Here is a 27,239-nt window from a genome sequence, read left to right as displayed (position 1 = left end):
AGACAAATACCTCAGAGTTTGTGATCAACAACTAATTCAGTTTAATGCCATGCTTTTCAGGTATGACATTCAGGGAATAGAAAACTGGGTTGCTTGATTTTGCTTTTTTAGATATGTGTGGCTACCAACAACTGAAAAATTGCAACATATGTCTGATTTTTCATTCAGAAATATTTTTAATCCAAAAAGAGGAAAAAAAAAACCCCAACTTTCTTCACAGACATACATTACGTATTTATTACTTCTTCATATGCTGGAATCAAATATTACAAACATTAACAGACTGAGAGGACATGTAATTACTGTAATTTGGTCTAATATGACTCACTGGGAACAAAATTGTAAGAAATCAGTCAACAGCATTACAGAAAATATCCTTCCACTTCCTACAGCCAAGGGACACGAAGTACATTGTTTTTCTTTTCCCTCGCTCAAAAAAAAAAGCTACATTCAGAAAGCTGTGTTAATTTAAGATACATGCCTCTGATTTTATATGCAAGGATAGTATTCCAAGTACCATCTTTGAACATAGCACAAGTGTTGACATTAAAGCTAGGTAATATATGAGAACAAATTACTGAAAAGTGTTAAGATCCTCTGCCATTACTATTCTCCATGCTTATTTTTCTAGTTAAGCTGGAAACAGTTTCACAAAACTTGGGACAAATACTTTCCTAAGGGTAAAACAGTAAGCCATTGCTCCCTGTCCACGCTCTTTGCATGAGACAAAAAACCTAAACAAAGAAGCAAGCAAACTACCTCTGGACACAAAAAGGAAGGAGATGAGTTGCAACCATATGCTCTTTTTAGGAAATCTGGCCCTCAAATTGGAAAGTTTCCTTATGCCTATGTTGTGCTTGCCCTGTTTTGTCTGAATGAAAAAAAGATTTCTTAAACGAATAAACAATAGCATCAGTCATGGCACACTGAAAATAGGCTGTACTGCAAGCAACCTTCTACCCGCAGTATCTGTTGACAGAGACCAGCTATTGGTATAGTACTTTGCAGGGAACACTGTCCTGTGAAAGCTGCAGTACTGAAAAAAATCATTTAGCAAATCTGAGAGGAGTTTCATTTTGGAAACATTTTCAAAAAGAACTAAAAGTTCAGGAAACACTGTTGATTTCCTGAGAACATAGTGTGCATTCACCATGAATCACTAACTCTCATTTGAGATCATCATTAGTTTCATAAAAGCAGAATTATAGAACAAAACATTTTAGGAACAACTTACCCACCAAGCAATTGGATATGATTTGCTAATAAAACCATGGCTAATTTCAGAGAAAAACTGATCTCAGACAGATAAACAAGGAGATGAGTGAACTGCTTTAAATGACGTAGGTCTCTTGTTAAACAAGGTGCTCAGAACAAAATTTTCAACCATCTTTAATATTTACTGTTATGTTCTAAAAGGTTAACATTTCCAAACAAAGGATTTTTTTCAAATATAAAGCATTATTTTCAACTACATAGGAGGGAATACAAAGTTGTGGGATATGCTTAAGTAGATATTTTTCTACCCTTGGTAACCTGCAGTGCAAGATTTTAATGAAAGTCTTGACACCTGGATAAAGATCTGATTTGTTGGCTTGACAAATAGATATTAAAAATCTAAACTTTCAATGTTAGTTTTTGAAGAAGTTCATTCAGCAGCTTCACAGTCCTTTGGTTTTCTTCTCCATTACGGTTAATTCTGTATGCAGTACGGATAAGAAGGCTACAAACTTCTTTGCTTGTATCAGTTGTCTCAGTAATCTGAAAGCAAACAGAGAAGATGGGAAATAATGCAATTATGTTGCTAAGTACTAAGAATTGTCCCTTAATATTTGCAACAAAACCACAGATTTGTCCCTCATCACTGAACATGTGAGATGCTCTGAGTTCAAAAGCAACTTCTACCCACGGTGTCTCTTTTCATACATCTTGGCGGAACTGAGCAACTTTGAGATTTCTACTGTTCTCTCAAATTTAAGTGAAACAAATCAAGAGGTCAAAAAGTTTTTAAAGGAAACACAAATGGACAGTGTAACCATCTAGAAGTCATGTCCTTAGAAAACAACTAAAAGCACAGGAAGGTTTGGGGTGGGTCTGGGGAGACAATTCAAGTCTATAAAGCTTTCAAAAGTAAAAATAAATCCCTCCCCCAAAAGATGACAAAATACCAGGAAAAGATCCTAACATTGCAATTGCAGATCAGGAGGGACTTTACTCCATGTTATCTGCTGTGTTAATCCCAAAGTTTACTATGCTAACTAAAACCACTGCCATGCCTCCCAATTTGGTTCCACACCATTCTGCCTTTCATATATTGTCTTCAGGCCTTTTCAGATCACATGGAGAGCCTAGCTACACATTAATGATTACACAGATACAGTCAAAATTAATCAGACCAACATACTCTGGCCTACAACAGCTCATGACCACCCTGCACTGGGGAATACTCAGAGTTTTGAAAGTTAGTTATGTTGCTTTCTATAAAGAAACAAGAAATTGCCTTTGGTCGTCCTGAAGAGGTTTAAAGCAGCAGACTAGTATATTACAGCATCACTGCTCAACAGCCACACTCCTCAAAAGAGAAATACTAAAAACAGCAGACTGTAAAAATGCATACAACCCCTCTTAATTTTATCATTACATTCTTATGCCAAGAAGACATTGATCGTTTGTGAACTTACACCTAAAATGCTAGAAATATCTTAGTCCTTCTTATGCCTGTTTGTTTAGTCAGCCAGAAGGAGTAACCACCAAAATAGGTTTCCAGTTCTCTGTGTCATAAGATCTCCTTATACATGCCATATATCCCATACAGATGGAAGAGCACACTGCTGCTGAAAGGAAAAAAAACTTTTGAAGTGCTAAAACCACACACTGGCCCTAGATCTGCTTGCACAGGAGGCTTGTACTTCTTAAAAGAGTATGGTTTTATAGTTAGAGAGGAATAAATTCCTAATCTCATACTGACATAGCACTATTTATCTTGAGAGACACAAACACATTATACTATTTGCACCAACATACCTGCAGGCTCTCATCAACAATAGCAAGAGATTGTGGCACGCTTCCAACATTTTACTCCTCTTCAGCTTTTTTCACATGCTAAGTGACACTCTCTCAGGTCTTCCTTCTTTTTTTCTCTCAATTATTACACCATTTTCCTCTCTGGCTTTGCTTAAGCACCAAGCTTCTGCCTCATCAATGCTAACACTTAGTAACTAGCTGTTTTACATAATGGAAAACACAGAGAAGACAGTTCCATCATCTCTGCAGCAGCTGGATAATTAAGGGAGTGATTTATAACTGGGAAAAGCAAAATATTTGCACATGCTATTTATGCCAGGTGTAAATGAACTGTAGGTATCCCTTAACTGCAAGCTACTACTCTTAACTATTTTTGCAGCTGTATAGTCAGGACAGCAACCTCTTCAGTGAGATCTTGTCAAGAAGCGTCAAGAAGGAAACTATTTTGACTGTAGCTGAAACAGATATGTAGCCGGTTAGGTATAGTTGCTGTAGTCATTATCTTCTTTAATTCTCTGTTATGTATTTTCTTTATTAAGAGGTGTCACGTCCCACCTACGAGAAGGGGAGAGTGACTAAGGTCCGCAGATCCCCTCGGTGTGGATTAAAGTGAGATAACACTCAAGGTCCATACACGAACATCAACTTTAATGGAACGAACGCTCTATAAGCGCTGGGATCCTGGATCCAGCGTCGGACCTGCCAACGGGGGGTGTCGGTGTGGAGAGCGCCCTGAGGGAGCTCATGTGTGCCCCTATTTATTGGCCCCAGTCCAAGGTTTCTAGAATCTTCTCTCACCCCGGTTTCAGGAGTGGTTGAGACATTAGTTAGTCAAGGAGAGTGACACTGGCCCATCCCCGTGGCTGGCTTCTGGAGCTTTCTCCTGGGGAATTGTTTGTGCTCACAGCACAGTCACTTGGGCCTTGTCCCTTACAAGAGGTAGGCACTTAAATCCAAAATAGTAAAAAGAATTTTTTTTACTTAAACTGAAAAAAAGGAAGAAACACTTACATGGTAAATAAATTCCTGGGCAATCACATGTCCACCAGAAGAAAAGAGCAAAAAGTTGGTAAGAAGATGTGTTATAAGATGCTGGTTACAACACTGCTCTATATCCATTATACTGTGTACAGCAGCCTCCAGATCTTTGACAGAAAGGACTGTACAGCTAAAGAGCATCATTAGATGATTGTAGACTGTTTGAGCTTCTACCTGCAGGAAACAATTTCAAAGGATGCAGGATCAGAGAATAGTAAAGGTCATACCTATGGTATTTTTCCTTTGGATTTATTCACTAACAGGAAACTGAATCCTTGGCAGAAACTACCCAAACATGAAAAGAGTTTGAATTTAAGCAGCAGGGAGAACAGGGAAGGAAGGGCTGTACACATTTCTTTTACACTGATTCACACACAGAGAGGTGGACAGAATGGATTTTTTAACTTTCTTTGGTCTTGCAAACTAAGCAGGCAGGGCATCAAGCCAGGATTTGACCTTTTTTAATAATAAAAGGAAATGGAGAAAGTCCCTCAGCAGAACATGGTCAGATTTTTGCATTGTGGGAAAAAGAACAGAGGCTCCTCAAGGGCTCATTTCAGTATTGCTGCTACAAATCAATTAAATCCCCATGCAACCTGACCTTGGCTGATAAAATCTTCTGGTAAGAACGCAGTTTTTTCCTTCTTCCTGTGTTGTTTGCAACTTATGGTTTTACCTTTTGAGTTAGCCAATAAAAACTAATTTTTACTGGGAGTAGAAAAGAGAAGATTTTGGCACCTACACAATGGAAAAAGAACTATAAGCAACTATTGCAAAAAATCCTGACAATAATTCTGTTCACTATATTAAAAATAAACCGAACAAACTGGTAGAAAAAACCCAAATGAGTAAGTGCAGGAACAATGGAAAAATATACCACTGCAGATGCAAAGGAAAAGGACACCCGTTTCTCAACCATGCTCATTAGGACAATTTGTTTCAGTCATTTACCTGACCTTGCTTTTCTCATCCCTGCCCTATTAACAATTCCACATACAATAGTCTGAAAAAGCTGCTATTCTTGAATTATGTCCACAATTACATGTGAGGCAACAAATGATACCACAACCTAAAGAAAGGTAACTGGAATTCTTCAAGATTCTGTATCCCTCTGTGCATCCTATTCTTGGTGTGCCTCCATCCCATGTGCCACAGACTGGAGATTGATAGTAGCAGGCCCTGCTCCATGAGCTCACGTAGACTAGGAGACTTATTCTTAGTGCCAAAGTTACTATGACCAACCTCCAAGTTTTGTTCCTCCAATGTTTCAGAGTCTAAAGGTATGAAAGGACTCCAACAAATGAATAAATATTGAGCAGAATATTCAGTCCTGCACTTATGAGTGAAGTCTAGTGAACAGCAAAAGTAGCTTTTTTCTTCTTTAAATCATTTTAACCCTATGTATTCCACTCTTGCTGATAAATAAGCTGCTACCTAAAGTAAGTAGCAGGAAGACAAAATCTTAAGTCGTGAGTGCATGCCTTTCCACACAAAAATATGCTGAATGAAAAGTCCTCCAGCTTGGCACCTGCCAGAAGTTCCCATCCCATCTTAATCTGTAACTAGGGAAAGGTGAAGGGGTTGAGGAAACCACTCCATTTGAAAGAGCTGAGAGCTAACCTGCCAAAGGACAAATTAAAAGAAAAAGCAAATATCTAACTAAAGGCAGAAGCTTTGCATGAACTGTGGGAATGCTTTTGAAGCAGCCTGACCTGTGGAAAAAAAAAAAAAGTCTTATTAGAAGTAACTAAAGAAAAGAATCATAACAAACTGAAATATTAGACCTCTGGGAACAGATGAGTATACTGCGTGGGCCGTCAGTGGAAAAGCTTTTTTCTCACTAAAGTTTGTCATACATTAGGACAGAATAACAAACTGATAGAATAGGGGACACACAGGGAGATGATTTTATATATGGGACAATGCAATTTCATTCTATGGTGCTGGAGTTAGAACAATGTTCCATACATAGATCTGCACCTATAGTCCTTCAGTTTCATTCACTCATGTTTATTACTTGGGTATTGCCTTCTTTCCCAAAACTGCAGTCTAAAACCAACCCTGGTTTCTTTTCTTCACTGTAGCTCTAACCTAACTCTGCTCAGCCAACATCCCACCCCTGCTCCTAGACTATGAGAAATGAAAGAGAAAAAAAATTTAAAAGTGATTGGGATGTGAGCTTGCGTTTGTAGTGCGATCTGGGTGGCAGGAGGGGAAGAGAAGGAAATAAAATATTGCAGAACACACTGGTTTTGGTTCATGGACCATTAGATGTAAAATGAAAGCATGATGTTTTACTAGAGTGGTGTACTGAGCTGCAGTTTTAAATCAAACAGAATCCGTTTTCAAATGGATTACTAGGAAAGGAAAACTAGAGATGCTACAGCCAGATTTTGAATCTGGGCTTTGTAGATCAGATTGCTTGGGCTAGTTCAAACTTGTGTAATAGGTCTAAATTAAAGGCTTTCATGTATTTGCATGCATACATAGACACAGAGCACTCTTCATGCAGTACAGTGTGTGAGGTTAGAACACTGCTTCCTTCTGTTAGAAACCTAGCATGTGGGAATATAACATACTTGTTACAATCTCATATATGCCCCAAATCAGTAAAGATACATAAGAGAAATCAGAATAGATGGGCAAGGTTAGGATTAGGGCTGTGTCTGGTAAGTATCTTTACTGCTTCGACTGCTGTTTGATTACTCTTGTGTATCGTTCTCAGAAGATGTCGTAACACAGGAATGCTGAATTCTGCCACACAGTGATTTAAAAAATACCATTCCTAGAGTAGTTTTACTTGTGACTAAAAGCACCCATGTTATCCAAAAGAAACTCAAGGTGCTAATCTATATAATATACTATAAAGAAGAAAAATGTTTTCTAAATGTCACCAAGAAAATCCACAAAAATTATCTTTCAACTCTCTCCACTGAGACCTTCTAAAGCCAAAACCTTCTCCAGTGTAGACTTTTCATTTTTCTGGTGTGCACTATTTGTTTTATAGCAGTAAGACATAAGCAGACTGTTGCTGCTTATTGCTGCTTACTATCGCTACATTACCCACCATTGTTTGAGTCCTTTGTTGATTTTCATTCTGAGGACAGTAGTAAAATGCCAGCAGCCACAGCAAAGCATCTGGTTCTACAGCAGCCTTCAGTAATTGTTCTGCCGCAATATCCAGCCATTCTCCAAAACGAGCAACCAAAAACCAGATTTCAAAAAGGTCAGCAAGAGAACTGGAAAATAACAAAGACACAATAAGTATTTCTTGTTACTTAACATTTTTAAATGTCTTAAGTTAATTGCAAAGGGCACTGGCATGAAAATAAAAATTGTTAAACTACTCTTCAACAGGTAATGCCTTACCTGCTAAGCATACATCCACGTACTACTCTATTACCTGCAGTCACAATCAAATAAGACATACCCAGTGCTACTAGCAGATTAACTTTGTCAGTAGAACAGTCTATCCATAACACCAGTTTCTAATAAACTGTGACAAGATACTATGTATTAAAATATACATCATAAAATTAAACCTTATTATTTATACTCCCCAGTTGAAGGATTTTCAAAATTTTAAATCATATCTCAAGTGTTGTATTCTAACATACTGTTGCCCTATATTGTCTTCCAGTTCCTCTCTGTTGCTTTCCAGGGATATTTTCTGGTTTTTGGTAATTCATGAGGCACATGTTTTTTGGTAACTCATGAGGAATTACATTTAGATAGACTAAATATAAAGTTTTTAAGGATATTCATCTTCTGATTCTTAAAATTCAGGTCCTCTTTAATGAAAATTTTGAAGGTATTTACAACTGGGTTACTGCAGTAAGAAAAAGAAGAGTGAGAATGGATCACAGCTCATCTCTACACTTTCTCACATGTACTCTTCTAAAGTTAAGACTAAAGAAAAGAGAAATAACGGATAGATGCAAACTAATGGTAGGCATCTCCGAAGCAAAAGGTCAAACTGAGCGTGGAAGGAAGGACAGACAGAAGGACAGCTGGAAGGAGATTAAGAACCAGGAACAATTATTCCTATTAAGTTTGGCAAAAGTTTGAAGAATTAGAGGTTTTTCTTATGTTTTATGCCTGGGGACTCCAAGAGCTGCTGTGCCACCCTTCCCAGGAAACTCCAAGAGATCTCAGAAATTTCAGGAGTTGATTAAGTTGTCTGATACCATCACGTCATCTGGGGAATGTGACAAGGTCTTTACAATCTTTACAATTCAAGTTGGAATAACCTGCTTTATTTTTAAGACTTTCTGAAGAGGTGGGAGACAGTTTTACAGATGTGTGATGTGTGCAGATAGTATTCTATGTCTGGAGTATACTGGTGACTGATGTTGTCTACAGGTGTCCCAGAAATTATTGATCCTGTAAATTATATTGTCTATAGGCCACAGAATCTCAGGGTCTCAAAATCCTATTACTAGCACACAAATCCACCACAACAGTATTTTTGGATAAACATGATCACTGACATCAGACATAAGAGGTTGACATAGAGTGACATAGAGTCAGAGACAGAAAATAGAGTACTGAGGTGACTGCTATAAAAGTCACCATTGTTGATATTGCACACCTTTTGGAGGGGCAGCAGCCTGGCTCAGACTGCAGGGAACTAGAGATGTGTGACAAAACCGGAGACTAAAATTCCTTAGCTAAAGGAACAGGATCAGCATTGGTAAAGTCTTTGAAGATACTAGAATCTGGAAATGCAACTTAAAAACCTTTGAAAAAACAAAGGTGATAGTGATCTAGGACAACTGCCCTCCCCTCAGCAAAATAATCTACTTATCTGACCATAATTCAATGCTGTGACAATGTAAGCGGAGAGACTAGCTCTGAAACCCAGTGCTGTACAATCAAAGATTAAATTTAATTAAAAGCTAATTACTGAGAACAGATAACTATACTTGGGGTAATATTGACAGTATTTACAACTGGAAGTGTTCATAGCTCAATGTGTAAATACAGGTCCTTAAACTTTAAGCATTAAACTAATTTTAACAGGTACTTAGCAGAACAGAATTTCATTCTTGCCTAGAGAGCCTAGATACCACTGCACTTACAACTCACCTTAACTTTCCTATACCATCACAGTACCTGGTTTGGAGTCATGGAGTCACTTCTGTACCCACTGCTGTTTCTACCCGCTCTGTTGTGGCACCTACATCAACTGCTCCACTGTCATTGCCAAAAGTGGCCCTTTACTTTTTCTGGGACTTTCCCCCGCAAAATGTACATCGCTTGATTTCTGGTTTAAAATGTCACATAATATTTACTGTTCACTGAGATGATACATGTAATAATAAATAATGGCACAGAAGCAACCTGTATTAGAAGTACACAGAAAGCACTTTGCTGTAAGACTTACATTTGGTGTAAAATAAAACCATGGCAAAACAAGCTATATAAACAGAGAGCACTGACTATAAGAAGCAAGAGGATATGCTATATAGTAGTATTTTTTGCTCCTCTGTTAATCTTATTAAGTAGAAAAGATGGAGAATCAGGAATAAAGGAATAAAAGAAAATCAAATACAGTTTCCTCATGGATATTAGTATTTAAAAACTTAAGCCAGATCCATTTTCTTTGTAACTGAGGGGGGTTTGGTAGAAAACATAATTGTTGCACGATTTCTAAAGGAAGTAAGAGGATATTCTGGCAAGTACAATACTATTCAAATTAGTTTACTATCAAAGCAAAGAGGGAAAAAGACAATATAAGCCAAGAAAGGACCAGGCAACAAAAGGAGAACAGATGTACTTCTATTATTGTAACACATTATGATGGATGATATTTGTTTTATTTGTTTGTTCTAAGTTTGAGTTACGTGTTTCTTTAAGAAGCCAGGGCCAGCTACTGGTCACACTCCAAGGGCAGAAAGGTTTGACAGACTTCAGGGATGAACAGGCGAGACAGCACTAAACTTTGTCTCGTACAGAAAATGAGAAGCTGCCAGCAGACAGCCCGGCCTCAGAGGGAACAGCAAAAAGCTTTTTTCTGCCACTCAACAACAAAAATAAAAGCCTCCATGGGTTAACTGAAACCAAGCGTGGATGAAAGTATCTGCCTTCCAGGAGACAGGGGGACAGTTGAGTATCTTGTTTTGCAAGTCTATCTGGCCTAGGCATTCCATGTTTCTATTGAAATATTTCAGGTTTTAAATCAAAATGAAATTGCTTTCTTTGAATTTAAAAGCTGTTCAATATTCTTTGGAAAGCTCACTCTTGGAGCAGATCTAAGCAGACTCATTCATACCCAAGCTCTAGGTGAGTCAGGTCTCATCACACACTTGATAAGAAAGAATTACAGGGCAGCAACAGATAGAGATGTATCTTTTTTCATTTTTTTCATATAGTCCTATAGCATCTACTACCAAAGCAGAATTCATGTAGACAAACACTATCATTCATTATAGTAACTATTTGGACCAAAAAAGCTAAGGGCAACAGGTCAGAAACATGGGGTGTCAGCTCAAAGAGTAATATAACAAACAATGATACTGCAGTCTAGCAGTCATATCTTTATGAAAAAATATCAAGAAGTCTGAAGTTTGGATGTTTGCACAGGCCTGCAGAAAGCCAATACAATCTCCTCCATAAAACAGTACCGCTCACAACAGGCTCTTTCGAATACTAGCTGCTTTTCTGGTTGGAAGAGTTCTCCTGTCATTCAGTTCAGAATCAGTTTTAAAAGTTTTGGGGGAGAAATGGGAGAATAGGCAAGTAAGCACTTCTGTTATACAACTAGCTATTTGCTGAAATGAAAAGAATGACAAGACTTTGTTTACTCAGAGGCTTATTGGTCAGGTCTATAGGTGCTACAAAGTTCAGGTTCAGTAAGTAATCTAAGTCCTATTCTTTAAAACAAAGCTCTATTTAGAGAATAATAAGAAAATGATGAAATGTAGCCACTGAAGACTTGAAATGACATGACTTTTTACAAAGTAACATATGCAAAGGACAAAAAGTTAGAAAATATAATACTGCTTACCTAATGTTTGTACCTTCTACTAATGCTTTGAGCATATCCGAAATGTGTTTCAAGTGTTGAGACCACTGTGTAGTTGGCAGTTCTGAGGAGGGAGGATGAAAATAAAACTCTTAATAGTCTGTCCAACTAGAACAGAACAGTGAAATTAACCATATTAAGTTAGCATTAAAATTTGTGCAACTTTATTCAGTTATCACAAAGCATTTAAAATTTCATTTTAAAATTTCCCAATTTTCAACAATACCAAAATTACTGTTTCTTAGAACAATTCATTGACAAATCCATGTGAGGAAGTACAGCTAGGAATATTCAAATGAGGCCGATGTACCCTTGTGTAAATGCTACCTCAATATGAAATATATAACCAGTGGAGTAACATTCCCAGAGGCTCTTGTACTGAGCTGAAATTATTGCACATGAAAAACTGTACCATATTGAGCAGTGGTTTCTTGATCTATAAAAATGGGAAACCTGACTAAAAATATTAGGTTTGCAATCTAAAAGATCAGCAAAATTCAAGCTTCAGAGACAAATAGCAAGGCTATTCTTGTAATATACATATGAAAAATTTCATAATGACAATTACTAATATTATAAGATAAGAATATTTAGTATTTTTACAATCTCGGTAACTTTTGTTCCTACAAAATTATGCACTCTTTCTTTGTTATTCACTTCTGGTTTAGTTTTCTTTAAAGTTATATCTGTATTATTGTTATATAAGAATTAGATGTTCCTGCAAAACAAAACATTAAAAGAGTATTATTAACATTGCTAAGTCAACACACCCTCTTTAGGAAATGGCAAAATTTTGTCTTCATCACTTTTAAAGTTATTTTAAGACATATACAGATCATGCAGGTTGGCTAATGCTGCAAATATTTCACAAAGAAACTTACCAAAAGGACATCTTAGTAAAGCTGTGACAAGAGGCTGGTGATGGTGAGGGAAGTAGGCCTTCAGTGGAAATTTATGCTAAGATACAAAATCATTATATTAAGAGCTTTCTGGTCAGTTTTCAAAACAAACCCACAGTGAACAATCTCATCTAAGGTAGTAATTAACAATACAGACTGAAGAAGAGAACACAAAAACTCTACACTTAATTTTAGGATTCTGCATAAAGAAAGAAGGGGGATATTTAGGAAAAGCTTGCTTAGAAAAAGTAATTATCTATGGATTTTTAAAATACACGCATTAAAAAAGATTCAGAGTATGAAGAAAATTACATCTTAATATTCTTAGGCTTTTTCCCTGTAATCACAAAAGTCTTCACTCTTAATATGCAGAGGTTAAAAGAGACACGAATTAGTTTAAATTCATCTTCCAGTGTAAACAGGTTCACAGGTCATATTAAACTAAGAACTAATAACATCTATAAAATCTGAGGGTGTGATGTAGATTATTGCCTTATGTTCAAAAAATGGAAACCTAGAATTCTTAGAATCTGATTCAGCATATGGTAGGGTAGTCATAGATAACAGACTTGTCCTCTGTTTGGGTACGTGCAATTTGTATACTGTGAACATTGCTGCTTGTGTAACTGAGACTAGCAGCAGCATACCTTTAATCTTTTTGTTCTGCAAACATCTACTACAGGCACGTCTAATGTGTAGCATGCATGTGCAAGTGCAATTTGAACTCCCTTTGAGGTGGACTGAAAACTGGCTGAATGGCCAGGCCCAGAGGGTGGTGATCAGTGGCACAAAGTCTAGCGGGAGGCCAGTAACTAATGGTGTACCCCAGGGTCAATACTGGGTCCCGTCCTGTTGAACATCTTCATTAATGATCTGGACGATGAGGCAGAGACTTCCCTCAGCAAGTTTGCTGATGACACAAAACTGGAAGAGTGGCTGATAGTCCTGTTGAACATCTTCATTAATGATCTGGACGATGAGGCAGAGACTTCCCTCAGCAAGTTTGCTGATGACACAAAACTGGAAGAAGTGGCTGATATGCCAGAGAGTAATGCCACCATCCAGAGGAACGTTGACAGGCTGGAGAAATGGACTGACAGGAACCTCATGAAGTTCAGCAAGGAGAAAGTGTGAAGTGCTGCACCTGGGAAGGAACAACCCCAGGCACCAGTACATGGTGGGAGCCAACCAGTTGGAAAGCAGTTTTGCAGAAAAGAACCTGGGGGTCATGGTGGACACCAAATTGAACCTGAGCCAGCAATGGCTTTGCCTTGCCAGAAAGGCAGCGAATGGTATCTTGAGCTGCATTAGGCAAAGGATTGCCAGCAGGTTGAGGGAGGTGATCCTTCCCCTCTCCTCAGCACTGGTGAGTAGCCACTCCAGCAGCCAAACCTGGAGTACTATGTCTGGTTCTAGGCTCCTTAGTACAAGAGAGACATGGACATACTGGAGAGACTTCAACAAAGGGCCACAAGGATGATTAAGGGACCGGCACATCTTCCGATGAGGAGCCACTCCAGCAGCCAAACCTGGAGTACTATGTCTGGTTCTAGGCTCCTTAGTACAAGAGAGACATGGACATACTGGAGAGACTTCAACAAAGGGCCACAAGGATGATTAAGGGACCGGCACATCTCTCCGATGAGGAAAGGCTGAGAGAGCCTGGAGAAGAGAAGGCTCAAGGGGGATCTTATTGATGTATATAAATACCTGAAGGGAGGGTGCAAAGAAGATGGAGCTAGGCTCTCTTCAGAGGCAATGGGCACAAACTGAAACACAGGAGGTTCCATCTGAATATCAGAAAACCCCTTTTTTTTTTTTTTTTTTTTACTGTAAGGGTGACGGAGCACTGGCACAGGTTGCTCAGAGGGGTTGTAGAGTTTCAGTCCTTGGAGATATTCAAAAGCCAACTGGACATGGTCGTGGGCAACTGGTTCTAGGTGGCCTTGCTTGAGCTGGGGTGTTGGACAAGATCACCTCCAGAGGTCCCTTCCAACCACAACCGCTCTATGATTCTGTCATTTCAGTCTTCAAATCTCCATACCAATGACCTTAGAACTCTTCTGTCTCCTTTCTTTAGGAATAAGAGACTATTTAGCAAATAGATCATCTCTTGAAACACAAACTGGGAATACAGACTTTATAAAATGTGATAAATTTCTAAATCCAATGAAGACCATATTTAGTAACTCATTTCTTTTGGTATATACATGCATGTATCTTATAAACAAATAGAATGAAACATTCTCTCCCTACTAATTTTTTTGTTCTGTAAACAAGTTAATTGAAATTACAGCACACTAATATATACAGTATTCTCAGACAGTCTAGGTATCACTGGTATGGTAAGACTCTAAAAGTCTACTTGTCAAGTGGAATTAGGTTCATTAAAAATTAATAATCCCTATACTAAAGTATGCATGTAGCCAATTAGCTTGCACCAAAAATCCCCATGAAAAAGGAGCCCTTGACACAGTTAGTAGTAGCCAAGACAACCCACAGCATGAGTTACATATGAAAACAGTATTGTAAAGTAAGTGAAAACCAGTTTTCAGCATATTGTTTAAGCAAAGCAAAAAATGTTTGCTTCCTAGCATAAAAACACAGTATTTTAGGCAGTTCTTTCCTTACATAAGCCATCACAAAGTGCAAAACTTTTTTTTTTTTTTTTTTTTTTTTTTTTTTTTTTTTTTTTTTTTTTTTTTACAAGATCACCTCCAGAGGTCCCTTCCAACCACAACCGCTCTATGATTCTGTCATTTCAGTCTTCAAATCTCCATACCAATGACCTTAGAACTCTTCTGTCTCCTTTCTTTAGGAATAAGAGACTATTTAGCAAATAGATCATCTCTTGAAACACAAACTGGGAATACAGACTTTATAAAATGTGATAAATTTCTAAATCCAATGAAGACCATATTTAGTAACTCATTTCTTTTGGTATATACATGCATGTATCTTATAAACAAATAGAATGAAACATTCTCTCCCTACTAATTTTTTTGTTCTGTAAACAAGTTAATTGAAATTACAGCACACTAATATATACAGTATTCTCAGACAGTCTAGGTATCACTGGTATGGTAAGACTCTAAAAGTCTACTTGTCAAGTGGAATTAGGTTCATTAAAAATTAATAATCCCTATACTAAAGTATGCATGTAGCCAATTAGCTTGCACCAAAAATCCCCATGAAAAAGGAGCCCTTGACACAGTTAGTAGTAGCCAAGACAACCCACAGCATGAGTTACATATGAAAACAGTATTGTAAAGTAAGTGAAAACCAGTTTTCAGCATATTGTTTAAGCAAAGCAAAAAATGTTTGCTTCCTAGCATAAAAACACAGTATTTTAGGCAGTTCTTTCCTTACATAAGCCATCACAAAGTGCAAAACAAGGTACAAAGAGACAGAACGAGTTTGGATGTGGCTGGTTATAATAATTGCCATGATGTATAACAGGAAATAGAAGTTGAACACTGGCTTAAAATATTTATCCAGCTATTTAAAACAAAATTCCCTGGTGAAAATCACGGACAATTCTGAAATGATCAAGAGAAAATAATCCTGGAAGAAATTATAATTTCCATCAAATAAAAACATGAACTTTAAGTTCATAAATTTACAAGTAACGTGACCCAAATATCCTTAGGTCAGCTTTCACTACCATCACAAACTTACAAGAAAATCTGCTTGTACAAAACATGGAAAAGATTATCCCAACAGTGATCTCAGTACACCCATTCTTAAATTTCTTATTCAATGACTACACGAATGGTCTTTTTTCCTAAGTAGGTTTAAACTCCGTGTTCCATTAATACATTTTTCAGTCTCCCAAAACATAGAGGAAACAAGACTATTCCTAAACCCTGTAGCACTGTTTTTTCACACTTTTCAGCTTTTTTCTGCCAAACCTTGTTCTCTCTAAATGGTCTGCAAAGTTATTAGAAAAGACAGCTATTTCTGACAGCTGCCACACTGCACATAGAGAATTGTTCTCCTCCTACCTTGCAAACCTGTGCAACTGCCAGACATGACCTGGTTCTTTTGAAAATTTTGTGGACACATCTGTTTGTCTAGCCTTTTTTAATTAACTGTACTATAAATTCCTAAGGTCTCAGATGACCCAGCCAGAACCCTCTTCATCCTCTGTCATTAACGGTTTTACCATTCCTCTGTGAAATTTTAATGGAGCACATTATGTCCTGTCAAGGGCATCCAGATACCACAAAGATGGGTGCCTTATCAATATATGTAATATTGGTATGACAAAAAAATATGATCTGAATGATTTAAACAAAGTTTAGGAAGCAGTCTGTGCCTGCATTTTTGTATGCCAACTGTTAGTTAACATTATGGTTGATTCATAAACTGTGAAACAAGGGGTTTTAAATTCTAATATTTAAGATAATACCTTAATTAGAACCCCATGAATTAAACTGTATACAAGTTAAATAGAGGAAACTTAACATTTAAAACCACTTCAAAAAAGTGGGCAATAGTCCATGTCGCAATGCCAGCAAGTGAGGGACTTTCACCCTGGAGCAAATGCATCACCTGCACAACAGGATTAGCTCTTGGGTGTCTCATGGGTGTGGAATCTTTATTTGCATTCTCCACCCAGTCACCCCCACCTGGGGCTACACAGTGTGCTGCTGCCATGTAGTCAGGGTGGCATAAAAGTAACATGCACAGCACCTGTATATTAAGCAAAACAGCTGCAGTTTCATCCTTGATTCATATTGCCTGAAGCTAGAAGACAGACTGAATCACACTGCTAGTGATTGTACTAGTGACGTACTGCCAGTACATCACAAGTTCCAAGAAGTCCCAAAATTTTCTTAACTACCATCTCCCCGAAAAGATGCAAAACTCAAAGAAACTAGAACTGGAAAGTCTAAAGTGAAAGCTATTAAATGATAGGATACTTTCCAAACTTACATCATATGAATTGGAGTTAAACAACCAAACAAAATGGTCAGGATGTGAAATGACAGTGTGATTTGGGAATCCGAAAAGAAGTTTGCAACCTATAAACAAGATAAGACTTTTTCATATCTCCATTTTGAAATTTAAAAATAAGAAACTGATCCTGCTCTTGTTTAAATTAATACATACAAAAGTCATTCTACTTAATTCAGTTCAGTAAAACCTGTATAAAAATCTATGCAGAAGAAGAGACACTAAGCTGGGAAATTTGAAGCTTTGGACTGAGGAAAAATTTCTGAGGCCACTGTTGAAGACCAGAAACTGAAACCAGTATGTTTTCTGTGTCTCCTACCTTTTGAAGAGACAAATCTGACTATTTGGTGTCCTACTTACAATTATTTGGGGGAATGGGAATGGGGTTATTATCTCTGTTTCATTTATTATCAGAAACCCTGCTACTGCAAAAGAAAAACGCATCTGAAGTTTTTCATCCTTTCTATCAAAGATGGATGATCACGATCATGTTCACTATACAGGCAGAAACTTCAGCACCAGGGGAACCGCCCCTGTGAAAATCACAGTTTAGGTTGCAGGATTACTCCAGGGTAAAGTCAGCTAAATTGCTCTTACCTATTGGTTTCACACTATAATTTTATTCACAGGTGAAAATGTTTGAACTGAACTTTGGCATGTATATACAGCTGTAGAGAGATGCTATTAATCAACACATATATTCCATCACCATTCTTAATAGTAGAATTGTTCTTTTCTTGTGAAATTTCATACCTTCTCATTGAAAAGAAACATTAAGAAATAGAGCTTGACTAACCTGCTTGTTTTCATTCTGATGAGCCTGAAGGAAGAGCTGTGTAAACACCTGTATTGTGGTCATAACTTCTGGAGTTCCATCAGTTTCCAGCAGTGCGTTCCTAAGCATTGGAAAGTTAGATTATGACAGAGTACATAATTAGTCTGCCCATCACACCACTGTTAATTGAAATGAAGAAAGAAAAGGTATATTCTTTGTATGCTGTAGATTCAAGCTGTTTCTGAGCTTATTATGTCAGTGTGGAAACTGATAGAAATACTAACTTTGCAGGCTTTTTTAATTTTAATTTTATTTTTACTTCAAAAAAAAGTATGCAACTCCTACAAATAAACTACATTCAGTAAGCATATACAATATACATGCAGACACACATAATTTACCCTACCAATAGGGGAAAAAAGTGTAAAATTAAAAGAGACTACCACAACTTTATTAGGCAAATTTGGCACCTGAACAGTCTTACTGGGTTCAGAGCAACTATTCCCATGCCTACAGTTAAGCACACTTTAGTGCTTTGTGGGACTGCATCCAAATTAGGCTATCTCAAATTAGAAAGTACAGTCTAGTACAATCTCCTGCAATATGGTACCTGGAGGGGAAAAAAAAAATTAAAAAAAAGATCTTGTCTTAAACCTTTAAATATAACACTCCTACTGGACCCAGGGAAACAAACAAATGAAAGCTGTTGACCAAATTTAGAAGTTACGTATTTAAAAAACTACACAAAGAGACTGAACTTAAATAATACAGCTGCTGTTCTGTCGCTGTGACTCCTTAGTGATCATTAAGCAATGAATCAGAAGCACAAACAGAAACGAGTGTATACCAAAGGCATACTTTAGATCAGTAATTGCTGCAGATTTAATTAGGGACCAATGCATTCCAATGTGCTTTCAGTGGTGAAATCATAAAATTCACTCTGGATGTTCAGGAAGGTGAACGCTTTAACTGGCCTTCCATAGGGCATAATGTAACCTCAAGCAAATGGAGCAGAAAAACATATGGGCAGCAAAGCGTAATTTTCATTCTCTTATTTGAAAGACATGTAATAGTAAGAAGAAAAAATGTTCAAAATAAGCTGCCACTGATATGTAAGTTTTTTACTAGAGAATTGTTTCGTTCTTTTGTAATGATCTAAAAGATAAGAACAGCTAACACGTTACTGTAACAGAGAAATTTCACAAAACTACAGTGACATATAATCAGTAATATAAACACAAGAAATAGCACACAGAAACTCAAGAGAGTCTAGGTGTGTGGACTTCTGTATAGTTGCACATAGCAACAAAATACGCTTCTACTTGGGAAATAAAAACCCAAGTTAATATCACCGAGATAAAACAATTTAGCACAATCAACCTCAATAAAAAGCATGCAAATAGCAGGAACAGTTATTCCTGAAAGAGACACAATGCTTAGATCTGTGCTTCTAACAGAGTATTAACCCCTAAAATAAAAGGAGTTTTCTGCCAGGTGTAGAAACATAACACAATTTCCAAGCAATGAAGTACAAGTTCTTTATCGCAGCTCTCTAAAATCTCACACATGGCTACATCTGGAATAGTATCTTAATGTCTGCACACCACTTCATAATATTTGGAAGGATGTCAGAGAAATACAACAAAAATGAACACAAAGCTGTGGAAACCAATCAGTCTGCAAAAGCCAGCTAACATATATAGCTTCACTTAATACCAAGAGGACCTGAAACATAGTATTTTTAAAACATATTAAAGGTTTAATACCAACAATGTAGAGGAAGAAGCATACTAAATAGAAACAATGCAAAGCAGAGGGGAGCAGACAATGTAGGCTGAGCAACAGGAAAACATGATGAATTTCTAAGATGATTTGGAATATTAATACAAGTGCAAAGTTTTCTTAGGAAGTACTCTCCTGAACAAAGTCCTGTACTATCTGAGAAACAGCATCTCATCCATTTCTACTGTCTACCAAATGGAAAGGGTGCAAAAGAGTTATGTCGTCTCATGTTATTTTTAGAAAATATTTTATATACCCTAAATAAGCGAAGAAGCTTGAACAAATTTTGTGTCCCTAAACCATCACAATATACTGCCTCCAATCTAAGACATTAGTACAGGTCTGCTGAAGTCACATCAATTTTCGAGTGCATTTTGCTTTGGAGAAGTGACTGGTCTCATCTGTTCAGAAAACGCTAGCTGTGCTCAGACACAGGACCACAGCAACAGAAAGGACTGCCATAGCAATAGCTGTTGAGTGGTTCCACTCTCACAGTACAGCAGCCTACAGTTTCTACAGCAAAGACTCTTCTGTTAGTGCCTGCACAAACCTAAACATGCACACAGACACACAAATGCCCCCAAACACATGCAGCTGGGAGCCTTTCTTAAAAAGGAAAACACTTGATGAACAAAGAATGTCAGCCACTAAATACATTACTGCTGTATCGAAACTGTAATACTGATAACCCTGGCAGTAGGTCTACTTAAAAAGAATGATAAAATAATAAGTCAAGTGAAGTGAAAAGCCACTGAAAACTGAGTACAAAGGACTGGAAGCCCCCATGTGGTAAACAATACATATTGCTTCAAAATAATCTTAAATGCATTCAAAGCCAAACTCATTATGGCAGATCAATAGTTTAATGCCATTAAGAGCATATCTGATATCAATCCTGAAGACTATTAACGTAATGTAAAAGAGGCTACACTGGTAATTGAAAATGTTTTAGCTAAATTCCACCTTCATGCTGGCATGGGCCAAGCCATTTATAATTTTCCCCTCAAAATCATATTTCAGTCACAAATCTCTACTGAAGTACTAAATAAATTATAAATTTTAAAGGCTAAAATACAATGTAGTCAACTGTATCAATGATTATTATAATGTAACTTTCATGTAAAGTTCACAAGATTTTTAAGATTTTTCATTATTTGTATATTATGATGCAGAAGGGGATACTAAGGCATACAGCTAAAGAAAAAGACATCCTGAAATTATAATACATCCTGGATTATTATACTCCTCCTTCTCATGAAGAAAACCTCAACATATAAACTGATCATTTGAAACACCTCCCACTATAATTTCGAAACTTACTTGAAAATTTCATTAACAATTCTGAAAATGGCAGGATGGCTTGCTGCTTGTGGCTGTTGATAAACAAATGAAAGAAAATTAGTCATTAATAAGAAACAACTCAAACAGCCGCCACTGTATAATTTACAGCTAACTCATGGATGCTATTACAGTGTAATTATTAAACTGTAAATCTCAGATCAACTCCTACTAAACCCTCAGATTTTTCTCAGGATTAGGTTCTTCAAAATAACTACATCAAAGTCATGGAAGGAGATCCACAGCGATACCAAGCAGGCTAATCAGCTGATAAATGCAAACACCTGGGATCCCAAACTGTTTATGACAACAATCACTAAAAATACTAAAGGTGGCAGATAGAAAGAACAGGTTGTTGCATGCAATTGCTGGAGGCAAGAGACAGGGAGCAGATTTACAAAAAGCTTTTTTCTCCTCTTCACAGACAATCCTTTTTGGACGTGCTCTGAGATTCTTGCTACACCTTCAGAATTAAATTCCAGAAATTAAATTTATTTTATCACCTTTGTCTTTAATACTACCACACACATTTTGGTCCAAGACAATTTTTTCACAGTATTACCTTCTTCTGTGAATTTCAGAGTTGCTAGTACAAGCTAAATAACTCAGTGCACCAAAATGTATTTTTTTTTAAAACTAGTGAGGCTTTTTATCATGCTACCACACAAAAGACTGTTTTAAGAAAGTTGTTATATTAAATATGCACTAGTAAACACACTACTTCCTAATCCCACATTCTTAAACTCTAAGATTTATTAGGCTTTTATAGAGCACCAGGAATAAATAACTATTTCACATTCCCCGAAGTATATTTGCTTAAGTTAAAAAACAAACTCACGCTTTGTGTTTCTGAAGTTAGCACCTGAAGATTTGATGAGAATATAGTGCTTGAACAATCTAGAGTAATGCATGTTTAATAAAATGTATTCCATAAACCTCAGGATGCATGGAAAGAATAGCTTTTATAAATGGCATTTATTGTAACAGCTTTATGTGCCTGATGCACTATTCCAAAGAAAACTTTTATGCATTTGTTTCAAGCCAAAAAGTACCAAGTAGAACAGAATTTTTTTCTTTTTAATTGCACACAGGCAGAATGAGGACTTTACTCTACATGATCCCTATCTGATAATCTCAGAAAATAAAGAGACAACCTTTAATACAAACTGTCTAGAAAAGCTCTTTGTTTCTCACAGCTGTCTTCACCATACTGAAAATATTAGGTGGCACCTCATTTTCATGTTTTACCACACTTTTTCTTTGTCACATGGCTGTAGCTCAGTTGTCCTATTGAACGTGTGCCATCTAGTGTTCGAGAATATTTACAGCCGGTTGTTAGGACGTGTGAAGAACAGCATGCGGCTTGTTGCAAGGCTGGTCTCCAAACTTCCACTGCTAGAGGAAGAAAAAAACTGGCTGGACGAGACCAAAAAAGAGACACGTTCATCTCTTTCTTTTTTTAAAGGAAAACTTGGACTAGGCGATCTCCAGAGGCACCTTCCAACCCTAACCATTCTGCAATTCTGTGAAAACAGCGGAAAGTGACAAGTATGTTTTTCAGTCCTCTGGGCTAAATGGTTGAATTCAGCCATTTCTCCACTGTCTTTTCAGATACTCTACATACCTTTGCACATACAGTTCTATGATGACGTACCAACCCACTGTTGCTTAAGACAGGCTGAGTATAAACTAGAAAGGGTACATCAGCACATTGGCACAGATACCAAGATCAAATCATAGCTCTTTTGAACAAGACCAAAATAAATGTGCTGTATGCAACAATGAAAAACTCTCCACCCTTTCCTGCCAGACAGCAGCAATCTTCAGTACTCGCTACAAGAAACCACAGTTAATAGCTCCTAGTATTTAATCTACATGACTGAAATCAATATGAATTTCATCACTGGTATTCGAAAGGGAAAACAAAAAAACCCCCCAAACCCCACCACTGTTACCTACTGCCACAAGATTCTGATCAATGGACTGCATGGAATTAATTCGCATGCACTCTAAGAATGCTATCATAGCATGAAAGTCTTCAAGGCAATTTGAAGATGGGCCTGTTGTGTAGCAGGCCTAGAAGCAGGCAGCACAATTCTGCTACAGCCAGCAGCAATTCTGGAGTTTGGGAGGGATTGTCAATTTCAGCAGGGATTCTCATAGGGTTTTCATGTTGTTGACATTATCTCCTTATTTTTTCAAAATAAAAAGGCATTTTACATTTCAATAATCTTGTCTGTGACTATGCAATACTTTTCACAGAAAGCTCAGAAATCCAAACATGCTGTTTAACCAGAAGCTTGTTCCATCACCTTTAAAATATGCACAATACATATGGCACAACACACACAAAACTAAAAAGATCCAGACACAGGGAACTGGAGCTGCATGTGTGATATCATGATTACATATGTTAAGAATGTATGCCCCACACAAAACCACTGGGATTTTTGAAAGAAATAAAATAGGGAAAAATATACTGTAACAAAGTATTACATACACAAGTTCTACAGAACCACACTACTTTTGCATCTATATTATCAGAAAGAAGAATCCTAAACAACCAATTTATAATATAAAGCTAGAACTGAGTAAAGAAATAAGAAAAAAAATTTGTATCTACAGGATGCAAGTAAATGGTACAAAGAGGAACAAACTAATAATCATATACTGCATTTATTCACATCACAGAATGCTCTATAACAACTGCAAGAAAGAATAAACAGGGAAACAAATTGTGCCCAGGATCACACAGCAACAGATTTGAGGTGGTAACACCGCAAATACCAGTTCTCTTGACTTCGATACTCACAGGCAATTAACTGCACACACCACTTCTACAGTTAAACACATCTAGCTTTAAGAAACTGCTACACTGCTGTATTTCCAATGTTGTCTGTATTTCCAAATTGTGTATTTACCTTTATTTCTGAATTTTATATTTACCAATTAAAAATGAGAAATGACACTTAATTTTTTTCTTATATCAAGTGCCGAATGTATTTTTATTTTGAAGCATACACTTATTTTGAAAGCACAAGCATCTTTTTACAGAGGTTTAAAAAGCTCCTGAATTCATCAACATTATGAATAAATTAGTGTGCACTATTTCAAAAATTTTACCATAACAACATAGGTTTTGAAGACACGCAATACAGAGGGAACTAATTGTAACTTAGCTGGAATGTATTAAAAGAAAAAAAGCTCCTCATTTTCTCTCTCTATCCTTCCTTCTTTCTCCCTCGTTAATGCCTATTTCATTGGCACAGCTCCCAATGAAAGGTGAGTGTGGATCCAGCTGGACCCAAAACTTGGGGATAAGGCATAGCAAGAGGGCAATGCAAGGGCATGGGAACCAGAGCAGTCTCCAGCTTGGTATCCTGTCAGGCAATACAAGAGTTGCCATATCACCCACGAAAACTGTATTTCCTCTGTAATGCTGAAGTGAAAATAACAGCAAGGGAGACCCCACAGCTAGAGCTTTAACTGCGGAGCGCAACATAATTTCGATTCTGGGCTGGCCTTGAGAAAGCTACAAGGTGGAAAAACAAAACGCAGCAATAACAGATGGTTTATAAAGGAGGAGCCAACAAATTTTAAGCCCTCTCAAACTATTGCACTTTTCTTGCAACATAACTTTTAAAGAAATAAAACCACTTTGGAAAGTTATCTAAGAACTGAACACACTGCGGAGCGCAACATAATTTCGATTCTGGGCTGGCCTTGAGAAAGCTACAAGGTGGAAAAACAAAACGCAGCAATAACAGATGGTTTATAAAGGAGGAGCCAACAAATTTTAAGCCCTCTCAAACTATTGCACTTTTCTTGCAACATAACTTTTAAAGAAATAAAACCACTTTGGAAAGTTATCTAAGAACTGAACACAAACTCTAATTGACACTGATTCATTCACGTCTTTTTTTTACATGCTTTAAAAATCTGTTTATATATATATCTATCCATTTCTGGTAAAGCATAAAATTCTAGTATGTATATTTATTTAAATTTAAGTTGTTAATGCACACATACAAACCTTAAAGTTACTTGAGAAAGGAAGACATCGACTCAACCACCAAATTCTGAAGAAGCTAAAAGACCATTTGTGATGGTCACTTAATTTGTTTTTATTACTTCTGAATAACTATAGAATTTCCAATATTAATTCCAGTTTAGCCCCAAAACCACAAACCTAATAGCATACCATATAAAGCCCAAGTTAGTGAACCATCACACTACAATTACTCTTGGAATTAAAATACAAGAGTATTGCATATCAAGGTTCTTTCATAATAGAAGCATGGTGGTTTACAACTATCTGGGTAACATAGATCCCTATGAGGGTTATGTACAGTTTGGTTGCTGTATCAAGGTATTTTGTTTAGATAAATGACTCTGATAATGCAATTATGAAAGAGCTTATTGAAATTTCCTTCTTATCATATACTATAACCAAATCATTAACATATTTCTGCCTATTTGTACTCTAGAGGTTTTCTTCCAAATAGAAAAAATGTATAAATCAAGTTTTGTCTCATGATTCCACTTTTTATTACCATATCCATAAGGCAAACAGAGGTCACATCCTACAAATACCATAATCCAACTGCCAAAAAATGCATACCCATATTCCTAAATAAATATTCAAATGTCTTTCAGGTGGGCTAAATTAATCATACTGTTGGATTCAAAGTGCTGACTGATCTAATGTCAAAGTGTCTTTATAGTACCATGTACAAGTTGTACAAAATACCATTAAGTATTTTAGAACACAGATTCTGGATCAAATCTTTTCCTTCTATACTGCCTCTCTGAAGCTTCTCATCCTGCTGGTTTTAATTGGTATTCCATGTCCCATTTCTGCACCCTCCCTCTTATCAATGCCTATCAATCAGCAATATCCATCTTCCAACGGCTCTCTTCTTTATGCATCCATTCATTCCGCTCCTTGTTCACAGGATGTCCTCTCTAAATCAGCATTCAAAGCTCTTGCACTGTGCTTTCAAAACAAGAAACTTACAGAGTGGAAAGACCAAAGTCTTTGGAGCAGAGGCAAGTAAGGACAACCTAAGTGTGCTAGCACAGTAATGTTCCATTCTTTTCAGGGATCAGGATATGAAGACAAGGTAAATACGAACATTGTTAATAAACAACAATAAATCAATAATTAAAGCAAAGATTTTACTTATTTACATATATAACCTAGATATTTTTATTTTTTCCTCAGCCACATGTGGTATCATATACTGTATTCAAACCACAGTGTATCTGACACACAAAAATTAGGCACAGGCCTTGTGTATAGCCTTGTCTTCTGGAATACCTAGATTCCCCAGATGACATATGAAGTGCTGTTGACACCAAGCACTTACAAGATTTGCAAGTATTATAATGGATCCCTAAAATAGAAACTTGCAGATTCAATTAAAGAGGAAGAATAATTAAAGGTATCATTCTTTTTCTGTCTAAAATACATACTCTGTAAGCAGTTTCATAGGCTGAAAATAAGATACCACGTGCCATTTTTTAGTTCTATCCATTTTATGAAATACATAATTTAAGTACATAGCACACATGCTATTTCACACTATAATTAACAATTAAATTTACATTTAGTGTTGCGAACTAGCTCATTATTTTGGAAAAGGTATTGTGTCATGTTTTTGCATAGGAAAGATTTTTGGTGCACTGCGTAGCGCAGGATTTGAAAACAAACTTTAATTACAGTTTAGCAAATGTTTTGTGTTAAGAATTTTGTTCAGGTTTGCAAACAAAACCAAGTAACTAAGCAGTCCATAATAAAATAATCTACAAGGAATTTCAATTGTTTAAACTGCTGAACTCCCAAGGGTACAGAGATTGAAGTAAAAACAGATTCAAATCTTCCCTGGCCAAAGTTTATAATTTTTTAAGACAGAGGCAGGTACTCAGCACCCCCACCAGTCAGATTCTCGTCTCTCCATTCTTCATCACTGGATGAAATCTTTTTTCTGTATCAGAAATAGTGTGGCCAGCTGGAGTAGGGAAGTGATCGTGCCCCTCTACTCGGCACTGGTGAGGCCGCACCTCGAATACTGTGTTCAGTTTTGGGCTGGACACAAAGGTGTCCAGGTGCTGGACGTGTCCAGAGAAGGGCAACAAAGCTGGTGAGGGGTCTGGAGAACAAGTCTTATGAGGAGCGGCTGAGGGGACTGGGGTTGTTTAGCCTGGACAAAAGGAGGCTGAGGGGAGACCTCATCGCTCTCTACAACTACCTGAAAGGAGGTTGTAGCGAGGTGGGTTGGAGAACTCTTCTTATGAGGAGCGGCTGAGGGGACTGGGGTTGTTTAGCCTGGACAAAAGGAGGCTGAGGGACCTCATCGCTCTCTACAACTACCTGAAAGGAGGTTGTAGCGAGGTGGGT

General features: G+C 37.1%; 1 protein-coding gene across 1 annotated transcript in view; it reads right to left on the bottom strand.

Moving 5' to 3' along the window:
* Positions 1 to 27,239, bottom strand: part of FANCC (Fanconi anemia complementation group C) — an 87,973-nt gene continuing 60,734 nt past the window's right edge. The window contains exons 9-15 of the mRNA XM_009273047.1: positions 20,822 to 20,874; positions 17,741 to 17,840; positions 11,968 to 12,043; positions 11,069 to 11,150; positions 7,127 to 7,298; positions 4,033 to 4,233; positions 1 to 1,758 (exon numbers count right to left, since the gene is read on the bottom strand). Coding sequence (XP_009271322.1) covers positions 1,615 to 1,758; positions 4,033 to 4,233; positions 7,127 to 7,298; positions 11,069 to 11,150; positions 11,968 to 12,043; positions 17,741 to 17,840; positions 20,822 to 20,874 — 828 coding nt within the window. The 3' untranslated portion in view covers positions 1 to 1,614. The remainder of the gene's footprint in view (positions 1,759 to 4,032; positions 4,234 to 7,126; positions 7,299 to 11,068; positions 11,151 to 11,967; positions 12,044 to 17,740; positions 17,841 to 20,821; positions 20,875 to 27,239) is intronic.

This window comes from Aptenodytes forsteri, unplaced genomic scaffold, assembly GCF_000699145.1.
Source record: "Aptenodytes forsteri isolate BGI_AS27 unplaced genomic scaffold, ASM69914v1 Scaffold154, whole genome shotgun sequence".
In the NCBI taxonomy this organism is placed as follows: Eukaryota; Metazoa; Chordata; class Aves; order Sphenisciformes; family Spheniscidae; genus Aptenodytes; species Aptenodytes forsteri.
The sequence above is the reverse complement of the archived record's forward strand: the minus strand, read 5'-3'. Positions and strand labels throughout refer to the sequence as shown.